At 35.3% G+C, this 27,597-nt stretch overlaps 2 protein-coding genes across 2 annotated transcripts in view; both read right to left on the bottom strand.

Annotated features, from left to right (window-relative positions):
- LOC113498164 (zinc finger protein GLI1-like) overlaps positions 1–1,901 on the bottom strand; it is a 44,925-nt gene extending 43,024 nt beyond the window's left edge. The window contains exon 1 of the mRNA XM_026878105.1: positions 1,880–1,901. Coding sequence (XP_026733906.1) covers positions 1,880–1,901 — 22 coding nt within the window. The remainder of the gene's footprint in view (positions 1–1,879) is intronic.
- A 1,119-nt stretch (positions 1,902–3,020) lies between these two features.
- The window catches only part of LOC113498163, a 136,815-nt gene continuing 112,238 nt past the window's right edge, over positions 3,021–27,597 (bottom strand). The window contains exons 2-3 of the mRNA XM_026878104.1: positions 26,386–26,802; positions 3,021–3,270 (exon numbers count right to left, since the gene is read on the bottom strand). Coding sequence (XP_026733905.1) covers positions 3,021–3,270; positions 26,386–26,543 — 408 coding nt within the window. The 5' untranslated portion in view covers positions 26,544–26,802. The remainder of the gene's footprint in view (positions 3,271–26,385; positions 26,803–27,597) is intronic.

The raw sequence follows: 27,597 nt of genomic DNA, 5'->3' as shown, positions 1-27,597 counted from the left end.
AACGTCAACTTTTATTCCCGCCTTTCGCCCTTAACTTGGTCTCTAAGTTCACGTCAATACCCAACTTCAATTCATCTGCTACGGTCTGAAGTAAAGCATTAGTGAAACCAGATAAAGCCACAGAATAATCGACATGAGCATTAAGCTTATTTGTTCTTTCGAATCCAATCACAAAAGGGCTGTTACATCAATTCAAAACGCTCGTAAAACTTGAATAGAGTAAAACTATCCGTGACATCGAATCACCAATAATTATGTTATTCAAAAACTTTGGATCAAGCTTCGGAATGGCGTGAAAAATTGTAATGACATTATTTTATCATACCGATTGATTGGACGTTCAGGTTCTTAAACTGGTTTATTTTATGACCAGTTTACGGTTGAAACTAACGGCTTGGGTTTTTCTGTATGCATTTCTTAAAAGTCGTAGTAGAGAGCATGACTCTAGGGAGAATCATGCTTTATAAAATAATATTATTTTGGAAAAAAACTTATCGACAAATATACAAACTGACTTCAGATAAAAAACTAAGCCAAACTTGATGAAAATTGAGTGGGATCAAATGACAGCCATTTCACGTTAAACAGAAAAACAACCAACAAAATTCCGAACCATTGTACTGAGATAAAAAAATACAGACAAATTGAGAGCCTCCTCCTTTTTAAAAGTGGTTAAAAAGGACTTAATAGCCGCCATTTTTCGTTACAGTATCATCTCATCTCCAAAGTCTAATGCTCCGTATATAGTCAGGTCGCGTAATCTGAAACGTCTTAATTGCGAGGTCGGAAAACCAACCCTTCGTTTACTCAAATGCATGCCAATTTTAACCCGTGACTTACCACGGTTTGTCCTTTAATAGCCACTTTTACGTATCTGTCATCTATGGACCTCCAAACGAATTTGAACTTTAGAATGGGCTTTTAAAAGTGCTTTTTGTTTGGGTTTCGATGGGGAACGAATGGTAACAGTCGTGAGTTCAAATCCTAATTAACACCTCTGTATAGAGATAAATTGTGGCGATAGTGTTCGGCTGTGGCGTTGCGCATTGGTTTCAGTGAGATATGCAATGCTTATACCATGCTTATTGAGATTCGAAAGTAGAGAAATTTAATCCAGAGGACTTTGGATTTAGTGCGCTTCTGAAATGGTTTGTGGTGCACATCTTTTTATGTAAAATATAAAAGGGTAATTTTGCATCTGGATCTTGGCCAAATATACCATGATGTTTAGAATTGGAGAAGTGTTTCTGACTATAGAAAATCACTAGATTAAATTAAACCAATAAACACTATAGGAGTTAAATAGAAAAGGTCGTTTGAGAAATCAATAAATTTAGAATGTTATGTTAAAAAAATATGGTGATTTCAACAGTCACCATTTAAATCATTTAAATAAATAATGGGACAGTAAATTCAAATATAATACTTAATAAGTACACATCACTTTTATTTTTATTAACGCGAATCGGAAACGTAGCTTTCAACGGATGCATCCGTACAAAGCAGCCCATTTAACTTGGCACGTCTGGAAAGAGCTACAAAATATTACCGTCTCTGTTTCACTTATCGTATATGTAGACTTTGATCTCGCTCTAGCAGTATTTTATCTTACATCCGAAGTGCCAAGTTATGTTGGTGGTACTGTGTACATATGAACGGCAATGTCAGTGTCTGGGCATGCATATAATTTGCAATAACATACTAGTGTTGCAGATTTATCATTACGAGAGCGGTGTAGCGTTACCTCGTTCACACGTCCTAGGGTTGGCACTTTGCTGTTACTACGGAAAGATAGGATCAGAACGGAAGTAATTTCTAACGGATTTGCCGGTTCAGTGAGACAGAGTAAACCTTTTTTTTATGAAATAGGAATAATTACCTGGTTTGACATCGGCAGACATTGCCCGAATTTTCGTTACAAACATCTTCATGGACATTTCATTTTTCATATATACTTTACAGTTAGTGCCAACCCTACACAGTGCAGTGTAGTTGATATCGTGTCTCAGGTTTAATTGCGACTTATCGGATTGTTTTTCATTGTCCTGCTTATGGCAGTTTATTGGTTTGGCCAGGGTATTTTTATGGATACGGGTTAGCACTGAACTTTACACCATTATTTTTTGTACTAAAAGAATAACTTTTAATTTTAATTTCCCTTTTTTTGCAAGTTACGCTTGAATAACGCGGTAATTGAGGGTTAATGTTTGACTGGAATTTTATTTCTTAGGTAGGTTAAAAGGTCCTCAAAAATTCAATGTTTATATTTTCTCACTGGTCTGGCGATTTAGGTCAGTAAGAGTCTGACACTACGCATTTCCGCCCCCAAAGAGTGGGTGTCCATCTCGGTACCCAAGTTATGCATGTGATTGTGAAGAAAGAAGAACTTTTGTCTACACCTAAATATTATGAAAAAACTACAACAGTGTCTATACTTCAAACGAATACAATCGTAGGTAAAATACAGTTGTACTCAAAATGCAAAATCATACATTTTGGCAAATGACCAATTGAAAGTAGAAATGCAGTTGTGTGAAAGCATTAATTTAAATTAAGTGGAAAAATTAACACGCTTTACATTTTATCGTGTATTTAATTTCTTCTTGAGTAAAACTTGGTCTCTATTTTCAGTTTTTAAGTTATAAAACTTACAGACGGTTAAGATATAAAATGTATTTTATGACTAACTGAAGTAAGCTTTAACTTTGTAATACAGTTTTATGATTGAGAAATAAAAGAAAATTACATTTACTGCATTTAATACGCATTAAGTATTTTACGTTTTTGATATCCTCAAATGAGACTCTAAGAAATTTTGATTAAAATCACTAAAACATTCGGAAATAACGATTATTTTGAACAAGTCACTTGCTAAGTATGGATAAGATTCAAATTCACAAGATTATTAGACACTGGGGTGACAAATCCAGACGATCAGTCACTCCTTGTAAAACACTGGTTCTTAACTGCATCCGATTAGACTAGCATCCGACCCCAACATAGTTGGGCAAAAGGCTAGGCTAGTTAACTAACAAGTCACTGGACTTATCACAACCAGCAAAGCTGTAATTTACGTCAAAAGAGTAATTGTAATCTGTCAGTTTCCTCTTTTTGTTGGACTTTTTGCTAGTATTATTACACTTACCTCTTAAAGTATTAGCCCCGTATAAGGGATGGTCGTAAGGCACCGGTCGATATGCCGGATGGAGAGCCGCGAGGTAGCTCAGCTCGCTGGTAGCTCCTGCAGCCGCCGCCGCCGCCGCTGCCAACCTGAGAAACAAAAAATGAACTTTAAAACATAGATCGGAAAATTCAATATTGAGTACTAGATGGAGACATTGACATTAGTATAGTCTTTAGTGTTTTCAGCTGTTGAAGTGGTAGTAATGCTAAATAGTATAACCAGCCTTAAATGTCCTAGTACTAGGCAAAGCCTGTTGTCGTATGTAGAAGGCGTGAGCATTGATTGTAATATTAACATCGTAAAAATAATTGATTGGTAGTACTTGTCAACGTCAGATATGTATGACATCTTAATAAACACCTGATAAGGTACAGTATGTTCCAGAAGACCGTTTCCTTCATCACAGGGTGTCCTTTAATTACAAAATCTCGTCCAATGACAATATTTGAATGCTTCGCCAAAAAGGTTGAACACAATGACACATTTGAAACTTTTTTCACGATCCCTATTCAAGTATTCGGAGTATCGGCGGGGACATCTCGGTGCGAACCCAAGGCCTGACAGTGGGGTTCCGTAGGCCATAAAAAGAGAAGCTCGGCAACCCACCGGCATCCGTGACGTAATATGTCTGGACGTTTTTGAACAAAAAACGATTTACAAACAGCTGGATACTGTAGAGAATTGAATGTGCTAATTTTTCAAGTTGTAGCAGATTAAAGGCCACTCACTCAGTATTGATAGCTATATGGATGGACTTGTTTACCTCATTTATACGCAGAATGTACCAACCTTCTAAACATTTAAACTAAAATTCAATGATGTCATACAGAATTGTATGCGACCAAATAATTTACTCGCACAATTTATCGACAGGTTAATAAAATAGACATTAGCTATAAACAGCAAAACAATGGATAAATCAGATAAACAATGAGAAAACAATCCATTCCCACGTTTACAACGAAAAACAAAACTAAAGCGAATACTAAAAGCGCAAAGCTAAACAAAAATAAGAACACAATAGCTCGCGCGCATGCGCAATGCGCCCAGTAATAAAATTATTAAACAAATCAACCTCATAATAATGCGGCCCCAGAAAATTGTCGGGTGGGCTGAGTAGGATAAAGAAATTATCCAACTTACCGAGCACGGACGATTGCGCGCCCCGGCCGAACCCGAACAAAGACGTAGCAAGAGAAAACGAACAAAAAAAAACCTGGCGGCTAACAAAATAAATAAAACAAGTGCAAGAACACTCGCGCGCCTTCGCCCCGCGTGACGTCTTCATGTACTCTGTCCTTTTCGCCCACGCGATCTGTCTGTTCCCGCGTGTACGAGCGACAAGGACGGAGATACACACAGATTGTCCTCTGAATAGGAAGAAAGTTTTGAAACTGTTGCTGGATGTGAAACAAGTTTTACAGATTTCGCGCAGACGAGCTTTTTGATTTGACGTTTTATTTACATTTTTAAAGTCATTTTTCCTTAGTGATTTCGATGATTAGAATCATAACATGGTAGCGATGAAAAGAGGAACACGACTCGTATAATTGTATCGTAATATACCAAGTGTACGGAACCAAAGAAACAATATTGAGTCGTTTCGAAGCGATCATTATCCGAGGTTATGGCGATATGAATTCAAAATACAGTAGTAACATTTGAGAAAGAAGCTTAATAGACATGGACAGTAAGTTTTAATGACAGAATGAATAACTTTACGTAATAATAAACGGTTGTCCGTATTTAGCGATGTTTTTTGCTTGCTTTCGAGTAATCAACGCAGCTGAATTCTGTCAGTTGAGCATTTTAAAAGTGTAATTGCGCCCCTCAATGTGAGCGACTCAATCATGGCATCATGAATGTTTCATGAAAACCAGTTGGCAATTACACTCGTTTCTTACGGCTGTACACTTTTTGTTTTTATTTAGTTTTTTCGCCAAATGACCAATTAGTGTACAGTGCCTGCAACATGGCCCTCGTAGGTACATATCTATGGTAAACCGTGGCCGTTATTTGTGATACACGTGTTTATGGTATTTACAAAGGCATGCGGAATGTACTCCATTAAAGTAAATTCGAATGAAGTTGTGTCTGTAAGGCGGCGTTGAATATTAATGCTTGAGCTGTTAACAATTAAAGGGTTAATTAAAATTTCGAAAAATGTATTTTGCTTTTAATTTGTGTTATGTTACAGGTGATGGTACATGATAAGCTTTTTATGTACCAATTTGACTGCCTTATTGAAATGCTTGCACAAAAATGTAGATGCCTGATAAAATCTACAAATTGACTTGAATATTAATCAAAATCTTCATAACTATCATATTGATCACTTAGCCGAGTGGTTGAGGTCACCACGCTAAAGCCACTGTGCGCGATGTGTTGCTGGACAAACGATTGTGTGGTTAACGAATGCTTGATCTGAGTCTGGGTGTACATGTGACTTTAATATTTGTAAAGCCACCCGCGATACAAGGATTAAATTCCTTAGAGGAAACGAATTATCGTGCTCATTACACAAACATTTGTCCCGGGTGGGAATCGAACTCACGACGTCTGGTATAGCAGTCAGGGTCACTTACCACTAGACCAACAGGCCAGTCTATCATTGGCTCCAGGGATTTGAGATCACGACCCTCAGCAATAAGGGCAACGATGATGCTAAGAATTGCGGGGGAAGTGGCTTTAGTTACGCTAAAGTAATGAGTTTGTTTCTTGTAATTAAATTAGGTGTACATACGTAATTAGTGCTAGTGATTCCTAATGTAGCAGTGACAGTTATTTCACACCTGCCAACTGGCCGAGGTATTGCATTTGTTTTAAGAATTAATTGTAACCTCATTATTTGTCAATTCTAAATGTTATACACCGTGATTTTTTAGTCGTCTTACAAAAGCAGCCCAGTTGATGTATCCAATGATTAGAAAACGTTCATGATAAAAAAATAGGTATTTATAAGATTTGAAAAAAAAATGCAATTTTTATTCAATATTATGATGCAATTCGTAGTTTTTTAGAAACACAGCTCTGTTGCGAGCGCGGTCCGAGCCTTGTAACAATGGTGATGGCGTGGGCGGCGGCAATTTTATCATTTTTAAGAGTATATTTCAGATTTCTCTTGTTTAATTTACTGCGTACTTATTATCTTAGTTGATGACAAAAAAATAATAATCGCGCCTAGGGGTATTTTACGTCGGATACATGAACTGGGCTGCTTTTGTAAGACGACTAAAAAATCACCGTATATAAGAAAGAAATTAACTTAAAACTTAGAAAATTAACTGAAACACCAAGTTTTCACGCTGTACAAATGGTGTGTGATGTCAGAAATCAGAATGCTTATAGTTTTTTTTATAATTATGTTCAGGCAAGATATTTTTTCGATTTGGTTTTGGAAATGATAACACCGCTACGGAGAACACAAAAGAAATATTAAAAAATTAGAAAAAAAAGGAACTGAAATATTTTTATACGTTCTAATAGGCAATGTATTAAATATGGATGTAACTAAAAACAAAGAAGCTACTTAAAGTACGAGTAAGACCGTTTTTATAAAAATTACATTTACAACAAACCTCCTTGTGTACGTGACCTAATTAATCCTGTTAATTGCTTTTACTTGATAACAATATTGTTTTTATGGTTAACTAGCTGTTGCCCGCGACTTCGTCCGCGTGGTCAGAGATATAAGTTCTGTCGCCCTGTTTTTTTCTTTATCTTCGCTTCTATTAGGCGCAGCGATCGGTGAATGGTCTATTAAACACAAAAATATTTTTTCAATTCGAACCAGTTGTTTCTGAGATTAGCGCATTGAAGCAAACAAACTCTTCAGCTTTATATATTCGTATAGATTAGTTAATCTATATCAAGAAGTTATGAGACAAAGGTATGATTGTTTAAGGTCGAGATGAAGGGACCACGTGTGTGTGTACGAACGTTGATTATGATGATTTTATTTATATAAATAACAGTCTGATCATCTATTATATAATGTATTTGATTAGAATAGTGAAAACTAGGATTTAGAAGGAGATATTCAGTGAGTATCGGGGAGTTAAAACAGGGAGTTATCATATAGCCATTTACCGCTTCCCAAGTGCTTTAGCTGTGGAGAATAAAGGTAAGAAACTCCTTAATATAACACCAAAGGACTAAATATGAGTTTTGTTGGAGATTGAAGCAGATATAATTCCTTCAAATCTCCAATAAATAAAATCCAAAAATACCCAAGAATTTGAATAATAAAAATTTATATTCGAATAATGAGCCGTTTCTTTATGCCACCTTTCGTCAAAGAATATATCACTTTATCAAGATTTCATGAGCAAATAATGCAAAAACCTTAATTCTCAAATACTTAAGTGTTCGAATGACAGATTTATTAGGGTCTGAAATAAGAACTCGGTTGAAAAAAGGACCCTAAGCCCCTTTCGGTGCGACTTTTCGTATTACACCGGCGATGTTTTGAATAACCGTTTTTATGTACAGGTTGATTTATTTGGCGCGAATAAATTGAGATTTTGTTGACCTGTCATATTTTTTGGGAAGTCATATTTTACGGCCGGCTGCTAATGAAAATTTGAATAACAATGCTTGGCTTTAACGAAAGGTTTTAATACATATTAATTTGATTCAATTCCAGTTACAAGCTCTATCTGGCTTCATAGGCGTTCAAACAATTCTATTAAATCTATTGGAATAAAACCTTTTTTGTTTTGTAAAGCTACCTGAATACCACAATATAGTAATAATTTACTACTAAATAACACTATAGGTTCGTTTTGTGTTAAATTTTAACAAGTAACGTTTGAAATGAGTCACTTGTAGTGTGAGCCTTCCAAGAAGGTTTAAGTGGTCACCACGGGGACTCCGCGCTGGGTGTTTTGTTTAAACCGTATTTTATTGTCACACTAGCATCGGCACCTAAGACTTTTTAGTTTTACAATGAATGGAGATATTTATTAAAGGATATTAGAGGCTTATTTGTTCCGTTAGGTAGAGCTTTTTGTACTAGAGCTAAGTTAGGTCAAGAAAGCTAGATTGCCTTTAGCAAAATCGCCTTCAAAAACAAAGGTTTATTCCTAACAATAAAAAGAAATACACAATTTTCATATAACGATAAACTTTAAAGTATTTTACATTTAAAAAGTTTTGCACTAACTTTAAACTAGATTTTCTATTTAAACAGCATAAAAAAGCCTTTTTATTACACAACGCATTGAACAAAAATCGTAAAAACAAACAACTTCTATTACCTTACAATAACAGAGCACTACCATAGTTGCGAGTGCAGGCGCTTCAATCGGCTCGATCTCTACGCGGCTAGTGACATGTCAATCGCGGGCCTGAATAATGCAGAAGGCATGTTGCAACACGCTGTATATTGAAGCCCGTTTAATTGTGCGCGGTACCCCTACCGCAACTGTATCGCGGATTTTATGATCGTGTGGTTTTTTTGTTTTTATGATGATATTGTTAGGACTAATGAGTAGTTATCGTGATCTAAGTTAAGATTTTTTGTTTAATAATGGGCTGATTATAATTTTAACATCTAATAAATGTAAGATAATTTACTATAGTTATTTTAATCGAAATTATACATTTTGTCTAAATTCGTCTATTTGTTTCAGTCTTAAGATGTAACAGACGCCCACACTTATCAACATTCGCGTTTATAGGATTAATGTGACTTGTCATAAGCTTTTCCTGATCTACAAACAAATGGAATTCTGGCGACCCTACTCACAATCGGCAGGTAACAATGTCGCACTTGTAACTACTGGTAGTGTACTAAGAGTGGTTTAAGCAGGTTTTATTAAGTGTAAGCGGGACAAATAACAGCCAATGTAGAGCAATATCTTGGTCCCACAACGGCAACGCTTCTTTAAGAAAATGATACTACCTTAATGATGGTTTGTAGATAAAGTAATATTAGTTTGTTCATGAGATTTATAGAAAAATTGTATTGCTGCCATTTTTTTCTGTAAATTTTATGTTTTTTCAAATTAGCACTATTGTATAACACAATTTAAGTATGTTTTCTTAATACATGAATAAATATTGCCGAGCTATTCGTGTACGTTTTTACAGAGGCAGTTTGAACCCGAAAATGATTTGTATACCAAAAACGTTCACAGTACCGGTGGCTTTATATATATTTATTTATTTAATAGGACTAAAGAGAGAACTGGTAAATATAATTAATTCCATACTTAACATTGACGATACAATAATTTCACTGCCCTTTATCTGTATCAACGATCTATCATAGAAAACTACACCCATCGCATTTTAAATTCATCGCAATAACGCTTGTCTCACGTTGCGTTCCCGGTCTTTGAAATCAAAGATGGCCGCGGCGCACGCGCAGAATTGTAACACGCTCAGGGTTACCATACGACAATAAGTCACAGGATATGGTAATGCGTGTTGGTATTGCTTCAAATTATATATGTGAGTAACGGTTTCTGATGGAGGATACGAAAATGAATGACAATGCATTAGTCCAACGTTGTACTGTAAAGCTGACCATCTTTTTCTGGGTCTTAAATAAAGGAAGTTGATTTCCTATATTTATTTTCGTATTTTCAACTCGTTTACTGTGTAAAAACTTGTAAGTGGTGTGAATAAGTGCCTGCAATTCAAAGATTGGCGGGTGATGCTCTTCATCCTGGTATCGAGTTTTTGCTTTTTTCGGTACGGTTTTTGACAACTAAACAGTTCTTTGAACACTAATTTTAAATAAAAACTAATGAAGATATGAATAGCACTCTCCCTGGGAACATCCCCGAAAGGGAAGTCCTTAAGACCAGCCTTAACATCCTTAATTTTTTTAATATGTGCTTTAAAAATAATTTAGAGGATTTTCAATTCAAAAACTTGCTTATTACCTAAGTAACTATATAGGTACCCTTTCCTTTTTCAAATCGTCAAAAATCTGTCGGATCCAAAGTGGAGTATTAAATTAACAATTACGAGCATGTTCTGCAATTTGGTGACCCTAACCGAACAATTAGCGGCTGTGGCCTTCACGATGAGTTTGTGTTCCCCCATAATTGATATGTGTCTAATTGGACTTAACATTTATTGTTGCTTGTACATCTCAAAGATCAACTCATTCATTTGGATCTATGAATAGATTTGTTTAGCCACAGTCTTAGGCATGTGGTGTCTGGCTATGAATAGAAACGCTTCCCATTTGTAGACTTCTATACTAAGTCGTCCTAAGGGCTTAGCTTTCTGGACTCCAGATGTTTTCGCATAATTTCTATCTATAACTTCCGTGCTCTGTAACACAGCGTCAGTGTTTCATGGAAAGTTTTTGAGACGGTTTATTGAGTCAAACTATATTTATACTTATGTATCTACTTGCTTAAAACGAAATAGATTTATTTGAAGTCACTGAGGAACCATTTATTATTTTCTCCAAACACGTCTCGAATACCTTTGTGAATTTTTCGTCGCCGACGTCACAAATATTTGAGACGACAAATTAATCTTAATTGACTCCCTATGTAACATTATGGTATGCAATCAAGAATTGAATTGAATAAATAGAGCAAGACAAAGATAAGGGCTAAAATTATCTTCTTCTAGAGGTGCCTTTCCAAATAGTTGATCGCTAACCTTTAGCGATCAGCTTGTTGTAAAATCATCTAAAACTACTAAAACATAGTTAATTGATAATTCTAAATCAAATTAGTATCAAATAGATTATTTAGCGATAAATTTTCGAAAACTAGACATTAATGATCCATAAAACATTATAACGACGTGTTATAATAATGTTGATGGCGTAATCATCAATATTATCGGCAAGACATTTCCTAATGTTTCTCACTTATCTTGCTCCATATATTTGAAAGCGAGGGTTCGGAGGTCGATTAAATTTATAACGTAGTACATCATCGTCAAATATTCCATTTGATAATAACAATGTTCTGTATTTTGGTTAAGGCTCGTGCCCTTTTCAATCGAAACTAAGTACTTATTAGGTATCGGTATAGCTTTTAACGGTATATTTTTTCTTATTATTTGGTTTGAGTCCAAAACGTCTCCCACCGCAGCATCTCCTTTGCTTAACTTCGTCCATGTTGCTTAATAGTTTTTTTGTATATGTTGGTTATTTTATTGGACCCCTTCAAAATCGTAGATTGATTCAAAAGCACTAAAGTAAATGGTTAGTAGCCGAGGACTCCACGTCAAACGTCTTTTATGAAGTAAGCGACGTATCGCGGGTTTGATCCCCGCGAAGAACAAGTGTTTGTATTGAATCGAATATGAATTCACGTGAATATGAAGTCACATGAATATCCTCGAATCCCCCGCGACTGAAGGATTCAATTCCTTAGTCGTCGTAAAAAATATTCATACGTAAATACACACCTAATTTTAAAGTCCAAAATCGGTTACGTTAAGACTAAAGATTACGAAAACCCACATAAGAGTAACGATCATGAAGCATCCTCATTAAAGTATACACACAAGCCTAAAAACAATAAACCTTTGCCCTTTAACAACTGCCCCTATAAAGCATTAACCAACAAAATCGTAAACAGCATAATATTAGATACTTAACTAATCGTCTGAAATGACATCTCAATTTGGTGTCATAAAACATTTTACTGCTCATATCACAGTAATAACTTTGACGCTTACGGAAGTACGTTGGTTCTAGTATTAAATAGATGAAGGAATTAATGACTGGCAACAATATTGCTCTAATCCTACTCCATTGAAGTAGCCTGTAAATATGATTCTTCAAAATTTTGAAAAGACTTCCATATTTCTCCACCCTGCTTGTCCCAAGCTATGTTGATGAAGGGTTTTAATCTTATGAGGTTTAGCTGTTAAACTGCATAAACTGCCTATCTATATTTCACAATCCAAGTCACGAAACATTTTCCATTTAAAAAACAAACATTTTTGGTTTTTCCATCCGCACTAGAGACTTTTTTTGGTACCCTTCAAATTCAGGGTCCATTTAACTTAAGGGTAATATCTGGTAGTGGTGGTCTGATATACCATGTCCATAAGTTAGGTATTAGCTATGTCCCACTACCATTGTTCATGCCCAACATACCAGGTGGCGGAACCAAGCGCCATTCTTAGAACATTGCGCACGCGCAGAATCTTTATTAGTGTACCTACTAGCTTTTTACTAGGGCTTTCCACATTGAATTAGTCTGTATTTGCATCGGGAAATACTTGGTATAGGATAGCGGCATAATGAGATCCTGGTCCCTTTGCTTGTACTTTTTGCCCCTTACTTTTTAAGCTACTTAATTCTTGTATTAATGATTCCCTATCAAGAAATATTTGTACTCAATTGCATCGAATACTTTTCATTTTAAAGTCAAAAATGTATTGTTTTTGCCTCTAAAGACGAAATGCTGAAATAAATCACGCGTTTCTTTATTAATTTAACCCATTTAAGAACAGTTATGACTCTAATTGGCTGTTGGAATGAAATATTTGTTGTTTGCTTCAGTGAGCTGTCCTACTTATAACACACTTTTTATTGTCTGCTCGGTGTGAATTTAGTTGGCCAAGAGGGCTTGTGACAAGAGGGTTTTCAGAACAATTTGTTGAAGGAATTAATGTACGAAAGTATACCTCAGGTGGATCTACGCAAAAATTTAGATCTGCTGATCATAATGGCACAATTTATCTTGAAGTCATTCTTCACTAAGTTTAGTTTAAGTTATGAAAAAAAGGAACCGAAAATGATGACTCGAATAATCTTAGCAGCAAGTCTAGTGTTTCTCCCATAGGTATTAAATTTCATTTAGTACTAAAAACTGGAAGGTAAAAAACATTGTGAATTAAAAGTTTTTATTTTCGTTTTATTGGCTACGTTAAAAAACTGTAAACTTTTATTTTATTTTATGCCCATATTCAGCATGAAATTTTAAGCAATCTCCTAAAAAATAACACAGTAAACCGAGTCATAACCAGCTATGCTTTATGGCATATCATTATATAGTTGCATATTACGACCATAGATAATTTTAACGATATAAACAGGTCAAATAGTGATGTCAATAAAAACTAGAAATAATAGGCTTATGGTCTCTATTGGGACATGTGTCGAAATACCGTCTGTATTGGTTTATGAGTGTTGTAAATAATTGTTAACGATCTCAGCTTTATTGTCTTTGGTATTCATAATGTAAGGATTGGGTTTAAGTTGTTATGAGGGATTTATTTTTTTGTTTGATTCTGTTGTATTTTCTATGAAAATTACGTCTACGTTTTGCTCTTACATTTTGTGATTTTTATTTGACAGGGTTTGTGATCTAGGTCTTTATTAAGCAAATTTTACGTCTGATGGGAATTAGCAAAAGATTCCAATTAAATGATTTTGGAATTAGGTATTTGAGTTAAACCCTCAATTGAATCTTCTCATAAATATTTAAACAGGATCCGAATAAATGAAATCAATTGAATAAGACAAGTCATAGGTCACGAAATATCGAAAACGAATGGCATATACATTTGGATGATTTCTATAATCTGCCACCCTTCTATACTTCCTTAACTCAAACACGACAAATTAGGGACATGGGGACCAGGCGCACGAGTTCTTTATAAAGAACTCGCAAAGCGTTTGGTCGACTCTACACGTGATCAGAAGGCTGGTCTATATTTTGCCCAAAGAATTAGCATTGCCATACAACGTGGCAATGCAGCCAGCCTTCTGGGCACGTTTCCCGACTTTGGCAGGGATGAGGATGTCTTTTTTGACGCTTTGTAAATAATGTATATTTTTCTTTTTAAATTGATATAGTTTTCAAAATGTAAATATTAGTTTAGTTTAATTTATTGTAGGAATAATTGAATTATCTCTTATTATTTAGTAATTTAATGTTACGAGAGAAATAGGGACATGTTTAAGTCAGTCTCACCCACATGCCTAAACACGTATTTACGTAGCTACATAAAAAAGGATATTAGTGAACAATATGTAAATAAAAAAGGTGATAAACGACTGGAATAGAGTTTTGGAAGCTTTTTAATCCATATGCAGCGAAAATAAACAAGATCAGCTATTGTAAACAATTGCAGCGCTGCGCGGGCGCACGGTACAGGGGCAGGCAATCTTGGTAACTGGTTTGTTTAAATTATTTAATCTGAGTTGATTATTTAAGTCGGTATGCTTAAGTTAAATAAATATTAAGTAGGAATGTAGATAAGAGATTTAGGAAAGAAATTGTTGAGTAAATATTGACTTAGAGTGTATCTCATAAAACTATTAACGTGACACGTTTATAAACATAGAAAGATTTGTTTTATAAATTACATTTGTTAACTAGACCGACGTTGCAGTACTTTTATTCATTTTAGCACTAAAGACAAAAACTCAAAAAAAACTTATCAATTTTTGACATCGCATGAATAATGACGAAAACTTACACCTTTAGCTCCAATTCTTTGATTCAAACAATATTTATTCGCAAATTAACTTGTCCAAATCGCAAATACATACAAAAACAACCCCTAAAGCACACAAAATCCAACAATAATTCCACATCCCCGTTCCCCTGTACACAATATTAGGACGGCGCGTTGACGCGCACGCATCGTTCATGTTTACAAATAAATCATCATTATTTTATTGCCTCGCGCCAGCGCCGCCGCTCGGTGTACGCTTCCGGCTAGGGTCATCGGACTATGTACATGACTTATGGACTAGGGTAGCCACTCGGTTTCACGTGCTAATATTACTCGTTTTAGGATAATTTTTGCTAAATGCTAGAGGCTGCATTTAACTTAAATACGATTACAAAGAGCATGTAATATTCATGTTCGGATTTTTTCCTTTAGTTTTATTTGATTTGACAATTTTCGTAATAATTTTTAGACGACAATTATCAATAAATTAATAATTTTAGTCTATAAACATAATTTCGATTAAGGACTACAAAACAGAGATTTAAGTATGTCCTCAAAATATCTTTAAATTTATAATAATTACCTTTCCTTATTTGTATCCTTCCACTTGCTATGTGGCTTAACTAAAGCGACATTTTTTAAAGAGATTTTACAATATTGTGTAAGTTTATCTATTCTGTTGCCATGGTAACCCTGGCACAATGTCCTTGTGCACGGGAAGTCTCCCGGTCACTACGTGAACTGTTTACTTTTGAACTTCAAAAATATTTCGTGAGGAAGGAAGTTTCATAAATATTTGTTTTTACACCGGAAAAGTAATAATTGAGGACATTACTATGAACGTAACGGTACATTGTTCTGTAATCTATAAATTTTGATAGTTAAAAGACATACATTATTCATCATAATGAACATACAACGTACCAAAAATAATGTGACAAACATCCAGAACCTGTAACTTAAAATAATTAGCTATAAGTATCACTTATAGCTAACTAGCTGTTGCCCGCGACTTCATCCGCGTATTAGAAGATATAAGTTATGATTTATACCTGCCCTGTTTTTTCCACATTTTCCATTTTATCTTCGCTCCTATTAGTCGCAGCGTCATGGTTTATAGCCTAAAATCTTCCTCGATGAATGGTCTTTTCAACACAAAGAGAATTTGACCCGTAGTTCCTGAGAGCGCGTTCAAACAAACAAACAATCTCTTCAACTTTATATTAGTATAGATATAGATTAGATGAGAGAATTCTCGCCTAGACTAGTTTCGGATTGAACCGGAGGCCTTAATCATGAGCTGAAGTCAACACTTAATAAGGTAATCCTTTGTACATATTACAGAAAGGAATGGAAGTCCCTCTCCTAAACTTTAAAGCAATTTATCTTTATAATTTTTTGTTGTTCAAAAGAGGCTAAAATACCTGTCTCATATTTTTTTACCCAATGGGCGACTAAATAGATTTTCACTGTATCTACTTGTAATTTTCGGTAAGTTTCAAAAGGCACCCTGGTAACATTTCTAGTTCCTAAACCTAGATTTTTGTGCTCACCTGAATATTCATGGCTCGCAATATAAATGCAATGTCACGAAGAACTAAACAAATGTTATAGGTCTTTGAAGTTACAAAGCTGAACTTTCACAATGAAAATGGTTTTAATTAGCATAGAATTAAACAAATTATGGGAATAAATAATTATTGCCGTTTTATGCACGAGTGTTTTCCCAACAACACTTATTTCAACATGAATGTTTTTGTTTTTAAAACGACGTCAAAAAGAAAGTGCTTGCATGTGTATGTATGTTTGTTCTTTCAAACAACTGGACTGATATTAATGAAATTTAATCTGGTGGTAGCTGATAACTTATAACACAGGCTAGGTACTTTGATTAAATTCAGAAATCACATCAGCTTCTCACTACCAGGCATGTGTTCCATTTCTTCATCAGTAGACCACTTTATTAATTATCTATTTAAGTACTTGTCTCGTCTATTTTCATCTACAAAGCAGACAAAACACCAAGTTCAATGTCGCTTTAATAATTCGCTAATAAAATTTATCACAGCAATTACTTGAGAACAGTGCGTGCTTGTTAATTATTTATTTAGTAATCAATATGAATTAAATATCTATGTGGAGTATAATAAGGGTATCGTGCTTTAACCTCTTCGATAAGAGTCGAGAGGTAGCGCCATCTAGGGGAATGACCGCTGAACAAGTGGAGTTGGAAAGATCTATTAATTCAGTTGCAGCCGTAGATAGATCTCGATGGCGTGCTATTGGGGAGGCCTTTGTCCAGCAGTTGACGTATATGGGCTGATGATGATGATGATGAGTTGGAAAGCAATAATTACTTTGAACTTTATCAAAATCGTCCCAGCTTAGTGCAGATCACCACGGCAAACACACGATGTGTCGATGTGTCGCTCGCGTATCAACAAACATAATGACATACAAATGTTTGTTCTAAATCTTGGTGTCTTTGTACATATCACTTGAAAGTTTTTCAAACCCACTGAGATACAAGCATTCAATAAGAAGAACAGGAATCTTTTCGACAATCTTTAAAAAAATATACAAGCTTCTACAACCAATACTAGTTTTCACGTACTATATTAAATAGGTACTATATTTACGAATACACTGCAGACCACTCAAAAGGAGCACTCCAATTGAAATGCCTCGATTGTGTTCATCAGGCGCTTCTGCTGTACTGTCAATGCCTCCATTGACCCCTTCACAAGACGGCCTCTGTACGGTAAATTTAGATTTCAAATAGTGCACTTTCTAGTAATGAAGTTCGATGCGAAATTCTAAATGTTTGTGAGTCTGTGGACTGTGAGTGCTTCGTTCAGTTAAGTGTTTGAGTTAATTGATCTGTTTTTGGTATGAGATGCTCCATACATTTTGGTAGTTTGTAGGAGATAATTCAAATTATTTTGTCATAAGAAAATAATATTATCTGAATAAATACTTTCGTTACATTTTTAGAAAAAAAAAAACATAAACATTACATGTTTATAACAAAATATTGCAACACCAATATAATCACAAATACCGATACACCCTTAAAATTTTTAATGACTACACACGAAGACATCTCAACATAATTAGGTAACCAGATACAAACAAGTATGTTATAAAAAGCGGGTACGAATCGTAAAAACCTTATAAGTGAGCTAGGGTGCCTTTTTATTGGCCCGCAGTTTACGTACCAAGGGTTTTGACCTTTAAAGTAACAAATATACATACTCCTTAGACTGTTATAGAACGGGTCCTTGTAAGCGACGAGTAGATTGCTTTCATTCCAATGACTTGTAATGCTTTATATTAAGAAGTGACGTCATGATCTGTTAGTTCGTACACTTACTTAATAATATCTATATCTATACTCTATACTTAATATATAAAGCTGAAGTTGAAGCTGAGTTTGTTTGTTTGAGCGCGTTAATCTCAGGAACTACTGGTTCAAATTGAAAAATTCTTATGTGTTGAATAGACCATTCATCGAGGAAGGTTTTAGGCTATATACCATCAAGCTGCGACTAATAGGATACAATGGGAAATGTGGAAAAAACAGATGCGGAAATAACTTATATCTTCTAACCACGCGGACGAAATCGCGGGCAACAGCTAGTATATAATATACATTGTGTTGATTTTCAGATTTTATGTCGTGTGGGTTTATATTGTCAGTTTTACATTGATTTGTAAGTTGATTGTTAGATATTGAAGGGTTTTTGAACTGGTTGTGGCCCGCTGTTTTGTTTACAGTTTGTTATGAGATTATATTTTTGAAATGTTTAAAATTATTAGCCTTAATAGTGTTTCTAGCTGTTGTCATCGGCACCATCCGCTCAAATAGAAAAAAAACCCCACGGAATATAAAATTGGGATAATAACTATCCTATGTCTTAGTCCAGATTGTAACCTATCTGTGTGCTAAATTTCGTCTTAATGCGTTTAGTGGTTTCTGAGTGAAAGAGGAACAAACACCCATACATACAATCTTTTGAATTTATAATATTAGTAGGATGAATAAACAAATTAAAAACCACTCTTTACAAATATTTTTTGTAATTTTAGATTTGTATTTAGTATTGCAATGATTAACAAGTCAGTATATTAGCATTACTTAAATGAGATGACGATTGTGAAACATTCCATCTAGGTTCGTTGAGCACTTCGCATAATTATAAGAATCATATCGCTTATGACCTAATCATAACTACAAATTATTTGTAAGTTAAGTAAATTATTTCTCAACTAGTAAATTATTTTGAAATCTATACTAATATATAAAGCTGAAGAGTTTGTTTGTTTGTTTGAACGCGCTAATCTCAGGAACTACTGGTCCAAAGCTAAAAAATATTTTTTGTGTTGAATAGACCATTCATCGAGGAAGGTTATCTATCGGCTATATACCATCATGCTGCGACTAATAGGAGCGAAGATACAATGGAAAATACGGAAAAATTATTCATCTTCGAGGGCTTCTTTAAAATAATCTTAACTTATATTTTCTAACCACGCGGACGAAGTCACGGGCAACAGCTAGTGTTTAAATAATAAGTGAGCTTGTATTATATATTTTTCGGCGTTTGATTGCTTAAAACCTATACCTAATATAAATATTATTTTTTTGAACCGTTCGTATCCTTCTTTCCGAGTTCCACTTTACGTGTGTCCTATTCATTCATTAATTTATAAACACCCTATATTTATAAAGGGATGTGACACATCTGTCTATATTTAAATAGAGTAAAACCATTACCAGAACAAAACCGTTGTTTTACTTTAGATTTTATTAACTAAGTTTCAAAAAAATAATACATAAAGCCTTACAAGAATACATAAGGTCATTTATTAGCAATTTTAAAAATATATTCCGCCCGAAACCCACGTTTTGATGGTTTATTAAATAAATTTATTATTTTACTGTCAATGCACCACTTGCAATGTCGTAATGAAATTGTAAAACGAAATTTTACGATAATGTTTTATTGAAATTCACTCCCAATTTGCGAATAAACGGACAGTGTCGGCAAACAGATGTAATGAATGACCCAAGTTATACGATTATAGCGATTCGAAAATTATTAAAGAAAACGTTTCGAAAATAAAAATTTAAGAAATAATAAAAAAAAGACAGCCATATAAAACAAAATTACTGATTGGTATAACCATCACTTATTAAAAGAAACTAAATTTATTTATTAAATTGATAGATAGATAGTATTTTTAACTTTATAATAATTTTCAATAATCTCAAAAGCTTGTTTTTATATTTCCCCGTAACTTAATACCTCTTTCCTCACGTTACCAAACACTGCTCCATACATGACGGTTGGAAGACGCTACCGCTCAAAACTTGAGACACGAAAATAAGGCATAACATTTTTATGATGTTAGCCACAAAAATGTAAGCGTTGGTAGGTATTTTTTTACTTTAGCGATAAAAATATATAGACATGACTGTCTCCTAACCAAAGTGCCATCATAATCAATATGTTTTATTTTTATTAGTCTTCGAGACATTTGTAGCTTCCAATTTGTAAAAAATAAAGTGTTTTAATAAAATCATTTTGTTTCCTATGTAAGGGCATCGCCAAAATGTTCGTGACAGCTGGCTATGTGTTTATTATTTACCCTTCCGCTTTAACTTGTGCATTTTGTGATGATATTAGAGTGTTTATTTATTGCATGAAAAAAAAATCAGCCTTATACCAACAAATTCTCCGCATCAAAATTGTATGGTGCATATTTTTTGTTGCACGTCACTAAATACAACAAGTAGCATTTATATTATAAATCTAACTAATAATCTAGTCTACTACTAATCTAAATTTTATCCTTAGTGAATAAAATTAAACAGTTGTTAGTATAAAAACGACATTATTCTAGCTTTGGAACTCGCTTTAATAACGTTGATATTTTTCGATGTATTCCTATAAGAATTGTTTAGACATTTTCGCCCCGCTTCCGCTTATGCCACAACCCGCTATCCACAGAGCGTTGTTGTTTCAGTAAACACAATCACAGGTGCTACGTTTCCAAGCCAACGCTCTTTGATATAGTATTATGTTTCACTACATTTTGTACTACGGTTTTAGATTATTTCCCTTTTATAAATATACAAACTTTACTTTTATTACGTTAAATTAGACTATTTTTGGGTACTTGATCTTTTTTGATATAAAAAGGCAAAAGTTAACTATACAGCTTACTGGTGACCAATTTAGGTTGATGTTATCTATAAATCTACAAAAATATTATAAATGTACTGTAGGGTACTGTGTTTTTTTTTTATATATAGGGACCACTTTATATATGTCCGTTAAGATCTTGCAATATAAATACAATTTCTGTTCTTACATGCAGCCTAATAGGTTTGAAAAAATCAAAATATCTTTTTGTTGATTTGTGACAACATCAGCCCAAACTCTACAACTGATAACACTGTCAATAATGTTTATTTCTCTATCACCATATCCTGAAATCAGTAAGAACATAAAATTACAAGATTCTGCTACTAACGTTAATGGTCCATACCTCCAGTCTCCATACCTCGCGGTGTTGTTACTTTACAGGCTCATTGTGTAGCCCACCTTGCTCGATTAAAGTGGTACTAGACTATTTAAAGGCCCCACACCCCCCCAAGGGGCAGTCTGGAACCATTACGACGTTAATCGACGCGCGACAATATACCGCGCGACCGATTTACGCGCGATTGTGCCGCGTCAACCGCCGTGACACATTAAAAATCGCAACATAATGAAATAACAAAACAACGTATTAAACGCAAAATAAACGTTTATTGGTTCATGTGTACATTTATAGTTATTGGTCGTTTGATTTATGACGTATTTTTGTTGTAACTATGAATTTGTGGGCATTTTTCCGCTGTTTCTGTTCTGCTTCTATTCTGCTTCATTTGTTTCGGTATCAAAAATCCAGTTACTAGCCCCCACCTACTATTAATATGACGTCACGTTTTCTTGTTTCAATATCGCATGTTCCCATATCTTCGTCAGAGGAGATAAAAGCCTTAATTTATCCATCACCAACAAAATCATCCCTAGTTTAGGCGTACATTTCCATATCTGTCCCAACACGGCGCACCTTAAGATTTTAATGAGCGGAGCTGCGTCTGCGCACGATTGTGTTTGGCTACCGTACACACGCGACGTTGCATGACCCCAGTTTTTTTGTTCTCCATCGTTATTAACGTTTTTATGGCCCAGATGGCGATTATTGGGAATTAAAAAATGACTCTCCATTGACGCCCAATTTCGACAGGCTTGGGCTGTTTTATTATAAACTTAGATTTTAGGACGACTTTCGAAAGGCTTTTCCTCCTTATAAATTCTTTACTGATAGAAAAATTTGGCAGACAGCTCAACGTATCTGTCTTTTCATTCGATATTATAACAGAATGGATCTTCGACACGTGTAAGCCTAAGACACATTCAATTTCCAATCGACTTTATAAAGAAATGCTTTATTAATAAATTATAAAATAAATGAATGGATAGTGACAGTCCACAACTCATCCACGAGGCCCCACCCACAGCACTTGCTTACATAATTAATTATTTAACCATTTTTAAACAGGATAACGCATCGTCTATTAAAAGCTGATGAAATATTCATACGGTGGCACGTATTACGAAGTGTGACAGACAAAATTTGCCTACAATAAGTGAAGATAGTTATTAGCAGCGAGTATTTTTAGACCAAAGTGGGAGGTCACATAGCCCAGTGATGAGTTATAAGTGATTAACCCGAATTTGTTTGGCATTTGAACAGAATAAACGTTTAAGTCTGTTATTATTGAGTGAGATTAGATGGAGATAGTGTTGCTGTAATATAGACCGCAGCTTTTACAGAACCAACGAAATTTGTTTGAAACTGAAAGATCTAAAAAGCATCTAATAGACGTTTTTTGTCGCTTTCCGGAAATGCTTGGTAAATAAATTGCGAGCGAATGCCACAGCTAATTCAAAAACACACAAATGTGCTCTCAACGCATTGAAGACATCATCTCGTAAATGGATTACGGGTGTCTAGGCATTTATCGCTCAAATTCCTGCCTCGAAAATAGTCTAGCTTTCTTTAAGTGCTTTCGTGGTCGATCGAAATGAAGACTAGTTGAAGCGAGGTGGGCTATTAAACTTTCCGTTTAGTCGTATTCCCAGGACTGCTGGGACTATTTATACCCGGGCGTGGTCAGGACAATAACGACAGTCAAACGGGATGTGGAGGGACAATTTATGACCGGAACTGCCTTTATAGAGATTGACCGATCGGGGAACATTTTTGGTCAATTTACGGACACCAAAAATTTTCGACAAAAAATGGTTCGGGCAAAGATAAGTGTTACACGGAAGGCTTTTAGCATGTAACGTATTATGTTGTTTAGCTTTGTGGGTGCCATTTTTTTACTTCCGGAGGGACTAAAAATAATAAAGTATTATTATCTAGCCAATGTGAATCGTAGGTTATCGATTTGATCCCGACTTATTTCGACGGTACTTTAATTATTTGTATCAACAGTTCGTATATCGATAGTAAAATTTGTGGCTGGTATTACCCAAAGTGCAGAATGTGCAACAGTATTGTACCAAGTTTATTGACCACAAAAATTCATCCATACCACATTGAAAACAACAGCTATTCAAAATTCTTGAGCCTAACAAAGGGGCGAGTCGATTCATATTTAAGTTCCCCAGCTTCGCTTCTCCAACGTCGCAATAAATCTCGTTTTTATTTAAAAATGTCGAATAATTAGTTTCACGAGGTTATTATTTATTTTAACTCGCGTAGAATAAACTTCTGTCCAAAACAAATAAATCATTCAGTATGAAGAGTCAATGTTTACTTCGGACCGTTTTTACATTTCTTTAAACAAACGTGTCTTTGACTTGAATGAAAAATGAATGGACGCCATGATATTGATACAGCTCGCTGTTTCAATCTCGCAAAAACATTTAAAGGGCAAATTTTGTTTTAAAATAAATTACAACATATTTAACTTCGTTGTCAAGCTTACACAAGGAAAATAAATTAAATCTAAGTTGGTCACTGTGCCTGTAAACTTTCTTGAATATTCAGTACAAAGACATATCCCTGTCATTTCTGATCTCTTGATCTAAACTCATCTCAAAGATGATAACGATCAATCCGCGTCAAATGTAATAAACAAGAAAGCCAAAGCAGTTGACGACTCAACAGTACTCAAACGTATCAGATTGATATCGAACACAAATGTCTATGTTTACATCCCAGAAAAAAGGCTATCGATGACACAACATCTCAGACCGTTTATATAAATATCACGTGTCACGATAAAACTTACACTCTTTATAAGCGATGATATAAATGATAGAGTTATTGCATCTAATTGGCGGAGGATTTCGTGTTACACGTCTGAACAATAGTGAACCACACACGACGCCCAATCACGATTCGATAACGCCTTTGTCTCTACGTCAATAATAATGGTTTTTTCTTTGATGATTTGTGAAGCCAGGACGTTCACATTGAGGTCGGAGTGGGATGCGGGCGGCTGAATGGCGCTTTTATTGTGGCCGTAAGCTTTTGTGGCGACACATGTGCAACCCGAGTTCCTACACAATTTCAACATAAGTACACCCTAACGGAATCTAGCTGTTTACTAGAGGTTATTATTCTCACAGCGAACGAGAACACAGAAGCTATACATGACACGGAGACGTTAGATAACTCAGCGATAATAAACAATGTCTCCAACGTATAATTAGATACGAACGCCGAAGCAGTGAATGGCCACAAGATAAATGTAAGAACAAAAAGAGCAGCAGATAAGAATGGTGGCAACAACGCCAATGATGCAAAACAACAAACTAATGCGACACGCAGTGCGCACCAAGCCGGAGCTAAAAAGGTTGAAACAGAATTAATAGGCGAAGTGGCGCGATACCTATACATCAGTTCAAAGGGTTCCAGTTAATGAATCAAACGACAGGCGACTCGCAGCACCTCTTTTGTGGTTGGACAAAATTGACTTTGACGGAGCGAACGAAGCCAAAATAACCGATCGTGTCCAACCCATTGTGCGTGTTATAATTAGAACGCTTGGAAATAAACACGTGGTGGCAATTATCGCAGCAACGGGTTAAATGAGGCACCGAGAAACGGTCGTTAATGGGTACACCCATCCGGCGACGAAATCCTTCGCCACGGACCGTGGATAAAGGATTAGTGGACTTCCGAGAAAGCGGACGTCTTTATACAACCAATTTCATACCCGATTTTACATTCACCATAACGAGTTACACAACCGATATAAATAAGACGTAGGAAATAACGAGTTTATTGCACGAGCCTTAAAATATTAAGACCGGCTCAGACCCAGCATGTTTTCCCGTGTGAAGGTTTAAGGATCATCTTCACTGCGCGTCGATACCCATTAGGCTTTTAACAATAAAATGAAATTGATATTGGAAACCGCAACAAGAGGTTAAAGTAAACCGCCACCGAAGTATAACAGTTCAAAAATTTCATAGTTACAACTTCTAAGTAAATTAACATTTAAAGTTTTCGTAGCGCGATGTGAGGGTATAGTCGAGGCGTGCCTTAAGGCTCGGTACTGAGGCATTAATCATTTCAGTCGGCCGGCTCGGCCCGCCGCCGCCATACATCACGCACCCTTTGAGCACAGCGAGTAACTCATTTGTTGAAACGCACCGTCCTGCTTTTATTAACGTCCGACCTAACATTGTAAACGTCTCAATTCCTTTGACGACTTCCTGTCCGTCATTCGTCAACACATAGATCCAGATGCCGATCGACCCTTTTTAAGTGTTTACGAGACTATTTTTATATCGCCCAGTTACGGAAGATTAATGCTGTCGTCAAATCTGACCGGCTCGGTGTCCGATGTTTTGCAATAAATTATCATTAAGTAACACGTTGTCTCACCTGGACGAGGTTTTATGGTCGGCCGGCCGTAAACCACGGTTAATACGCCGGCTCTAATCTTATCTAAAAGTTTTCTACCTGCTCCCGATATAAATTCCCTTATAGGACGTAAAAAGTTAGTTAAATTCAGAATGAACGTAATATTACTAATGGAAGCAGAAGGCATGTGTATAAAGGCGTAAAAGCAACAAATATGAATTTTATTGCAGCTAATGCAAAAACTGTTTTAATTAAAATTTAATACAATGTCGATGTTTCGAAGTACAGTTAAGTTAAAAAGGTAGCACACGCAATTATGTAATAAAAAAGTTTCGCAGCATGTAAAATGTTTAATGAACCACTCTATTTTATGGAGTTGACCAATAAACGTGGTTGACGTTTAGGAGCGAGCGGGTAACGTGAAGCGATCGTAATATTAAAGGACACTTGCCATGCAAGCGAATCATAATAAAATTACATATGTAGATAGATTCGTCTGATAGTGAAGCGGTCCGCCGCGCGTTCAGAGGCTAGATTATGATAAGCGAGGCAATAAAACCTTGATGGAACTAAGTGCCTTGTGTAAATTAACCTGGCTACATACTTTACACTAATTATTTGCGACGGTAATAAATATGAATTAACTAATGCCCCAGTTGTTGATAAACAACAGCCCGCGATTGTAAAGCATTGCGATGACTACCTCTGTTAAGGAATTACTCGTAATAATATCTTTATTACTGATGCTTTTAATTTAGATGAGACCGTAGATTTGTAAGTTGTAAAGTTTTTATATCTTTTTGAAACCCTGGTACGATTCTTGTGCGAGTGTTTTTTTTGTAATATAAATTGTTACTTACTGGGCATGATGATGGTAATGAGTAGCGTGATGCATCGCTGAAGTAGGAGTTCCGGGTGGGGTCGAAGCATGGAATGCCGCAAACGCCGACGGGAACTGAAGTGGTAGGAAACCACTGCCTGCACTCCCAGGACCTCCCACCGACTCCCGATCAGGCATTATTTACAGTCCTAGCAATGAGACACCATAGTCCACCTTCACAAACAGTCAACACTTCATCACACTCAAAAAGTCCTTTCACTACCACGATTTGACTTCGATCACCGTTAGCTAAATCTTTCGTCAGGTCAGCTCTAGCCTTATCGCGTCCATCTTCATCATTAACGTCATTATGTACTTATATATTATAATCTTGTGCATCGTTGGTCACTAAACGTCGTCCTCTCCAAATCTCGTTCCATTCTTCAGTTTCTTGCGTCTGTAACAAAGAGATAATTACTGTTAATTACATTTCCGTCTTAAACTTCGGTAGCTGCATCGGAATCGCTAAATTAGAATGTTTTTGTACGTTCAAATAAAAAGTGTAAATGGGATCGTGTTAAGATTGCGTGTCTGTGTGTTGTTACTTCAATTGCCACTATTATGTCTTCATTTTACGAGTGAGCGAGACGAATTACCGGCCAGCATTAAGTTGTTGGCAACTAAAATACGTGTTTAGACTATTTTATAACTAAATTGTATTATTGTTGGTATTCGTTTGGTTTTGGTGTAATTAACTTGTTTCTATATTGTTTTGAGTCTTGTTAATTTGAGGTTGTATGTTTAGTTTATTGTTTGTTTATCAATGATGTAGCTGCTTTTGCGTTTTAATTTAATATTTCGACATATTCTTTATGTTTATTTGAAACTTCATTATCATAAATTCTATTTTACTTTTGACGTTATTTGCAAGGAGGTGGCAAAAGCAATGATCATCTGTTGTAATTCTAATGAAGGAAACATGTTACTCTCGGGAGAACGAGATAGTTTTACTAGCAGTTTAGTGTTTACCACGGACCTGACTCATTACGTTGCTTACGAAGTAGATACTTTGTTCATCATGATAATATTTTCCTTGGAATTACTGTAAGCTATAATTTTTTAACTACTTGCCTTATTAGTAGGCCGTACTTGCAATTGAATTTATCGGGCATTTAATAATAAAATGAATATACTGTACATGAATGTTATGAGTTGCTGATACGGCTTATGTTGTTTATAAATTTATTTGATA

The sequence above is a fragment of the Trichoplusia ni genome, chromosome 10 (assembly GCF_003590095.1).
Source record: "Trichoplusia ni isolate ovarian cell line Hi5 chromosome 10, tn1, whole genome shotgun sequence".
In the NCBI taxonomy this organism is placed as follows: domain Eukaryota; kingdom Metazoa; phylum Arthropoda; class Insecta; order Lepidoptera; family Noctuidae; genus Trichoplusia; species Trichoplusia ni.
The sequence above is the reverse complement of the archived record's forward strand: the minus strand, read 5'-3'. Positions and strand labels throughout refer to the sequence as shown.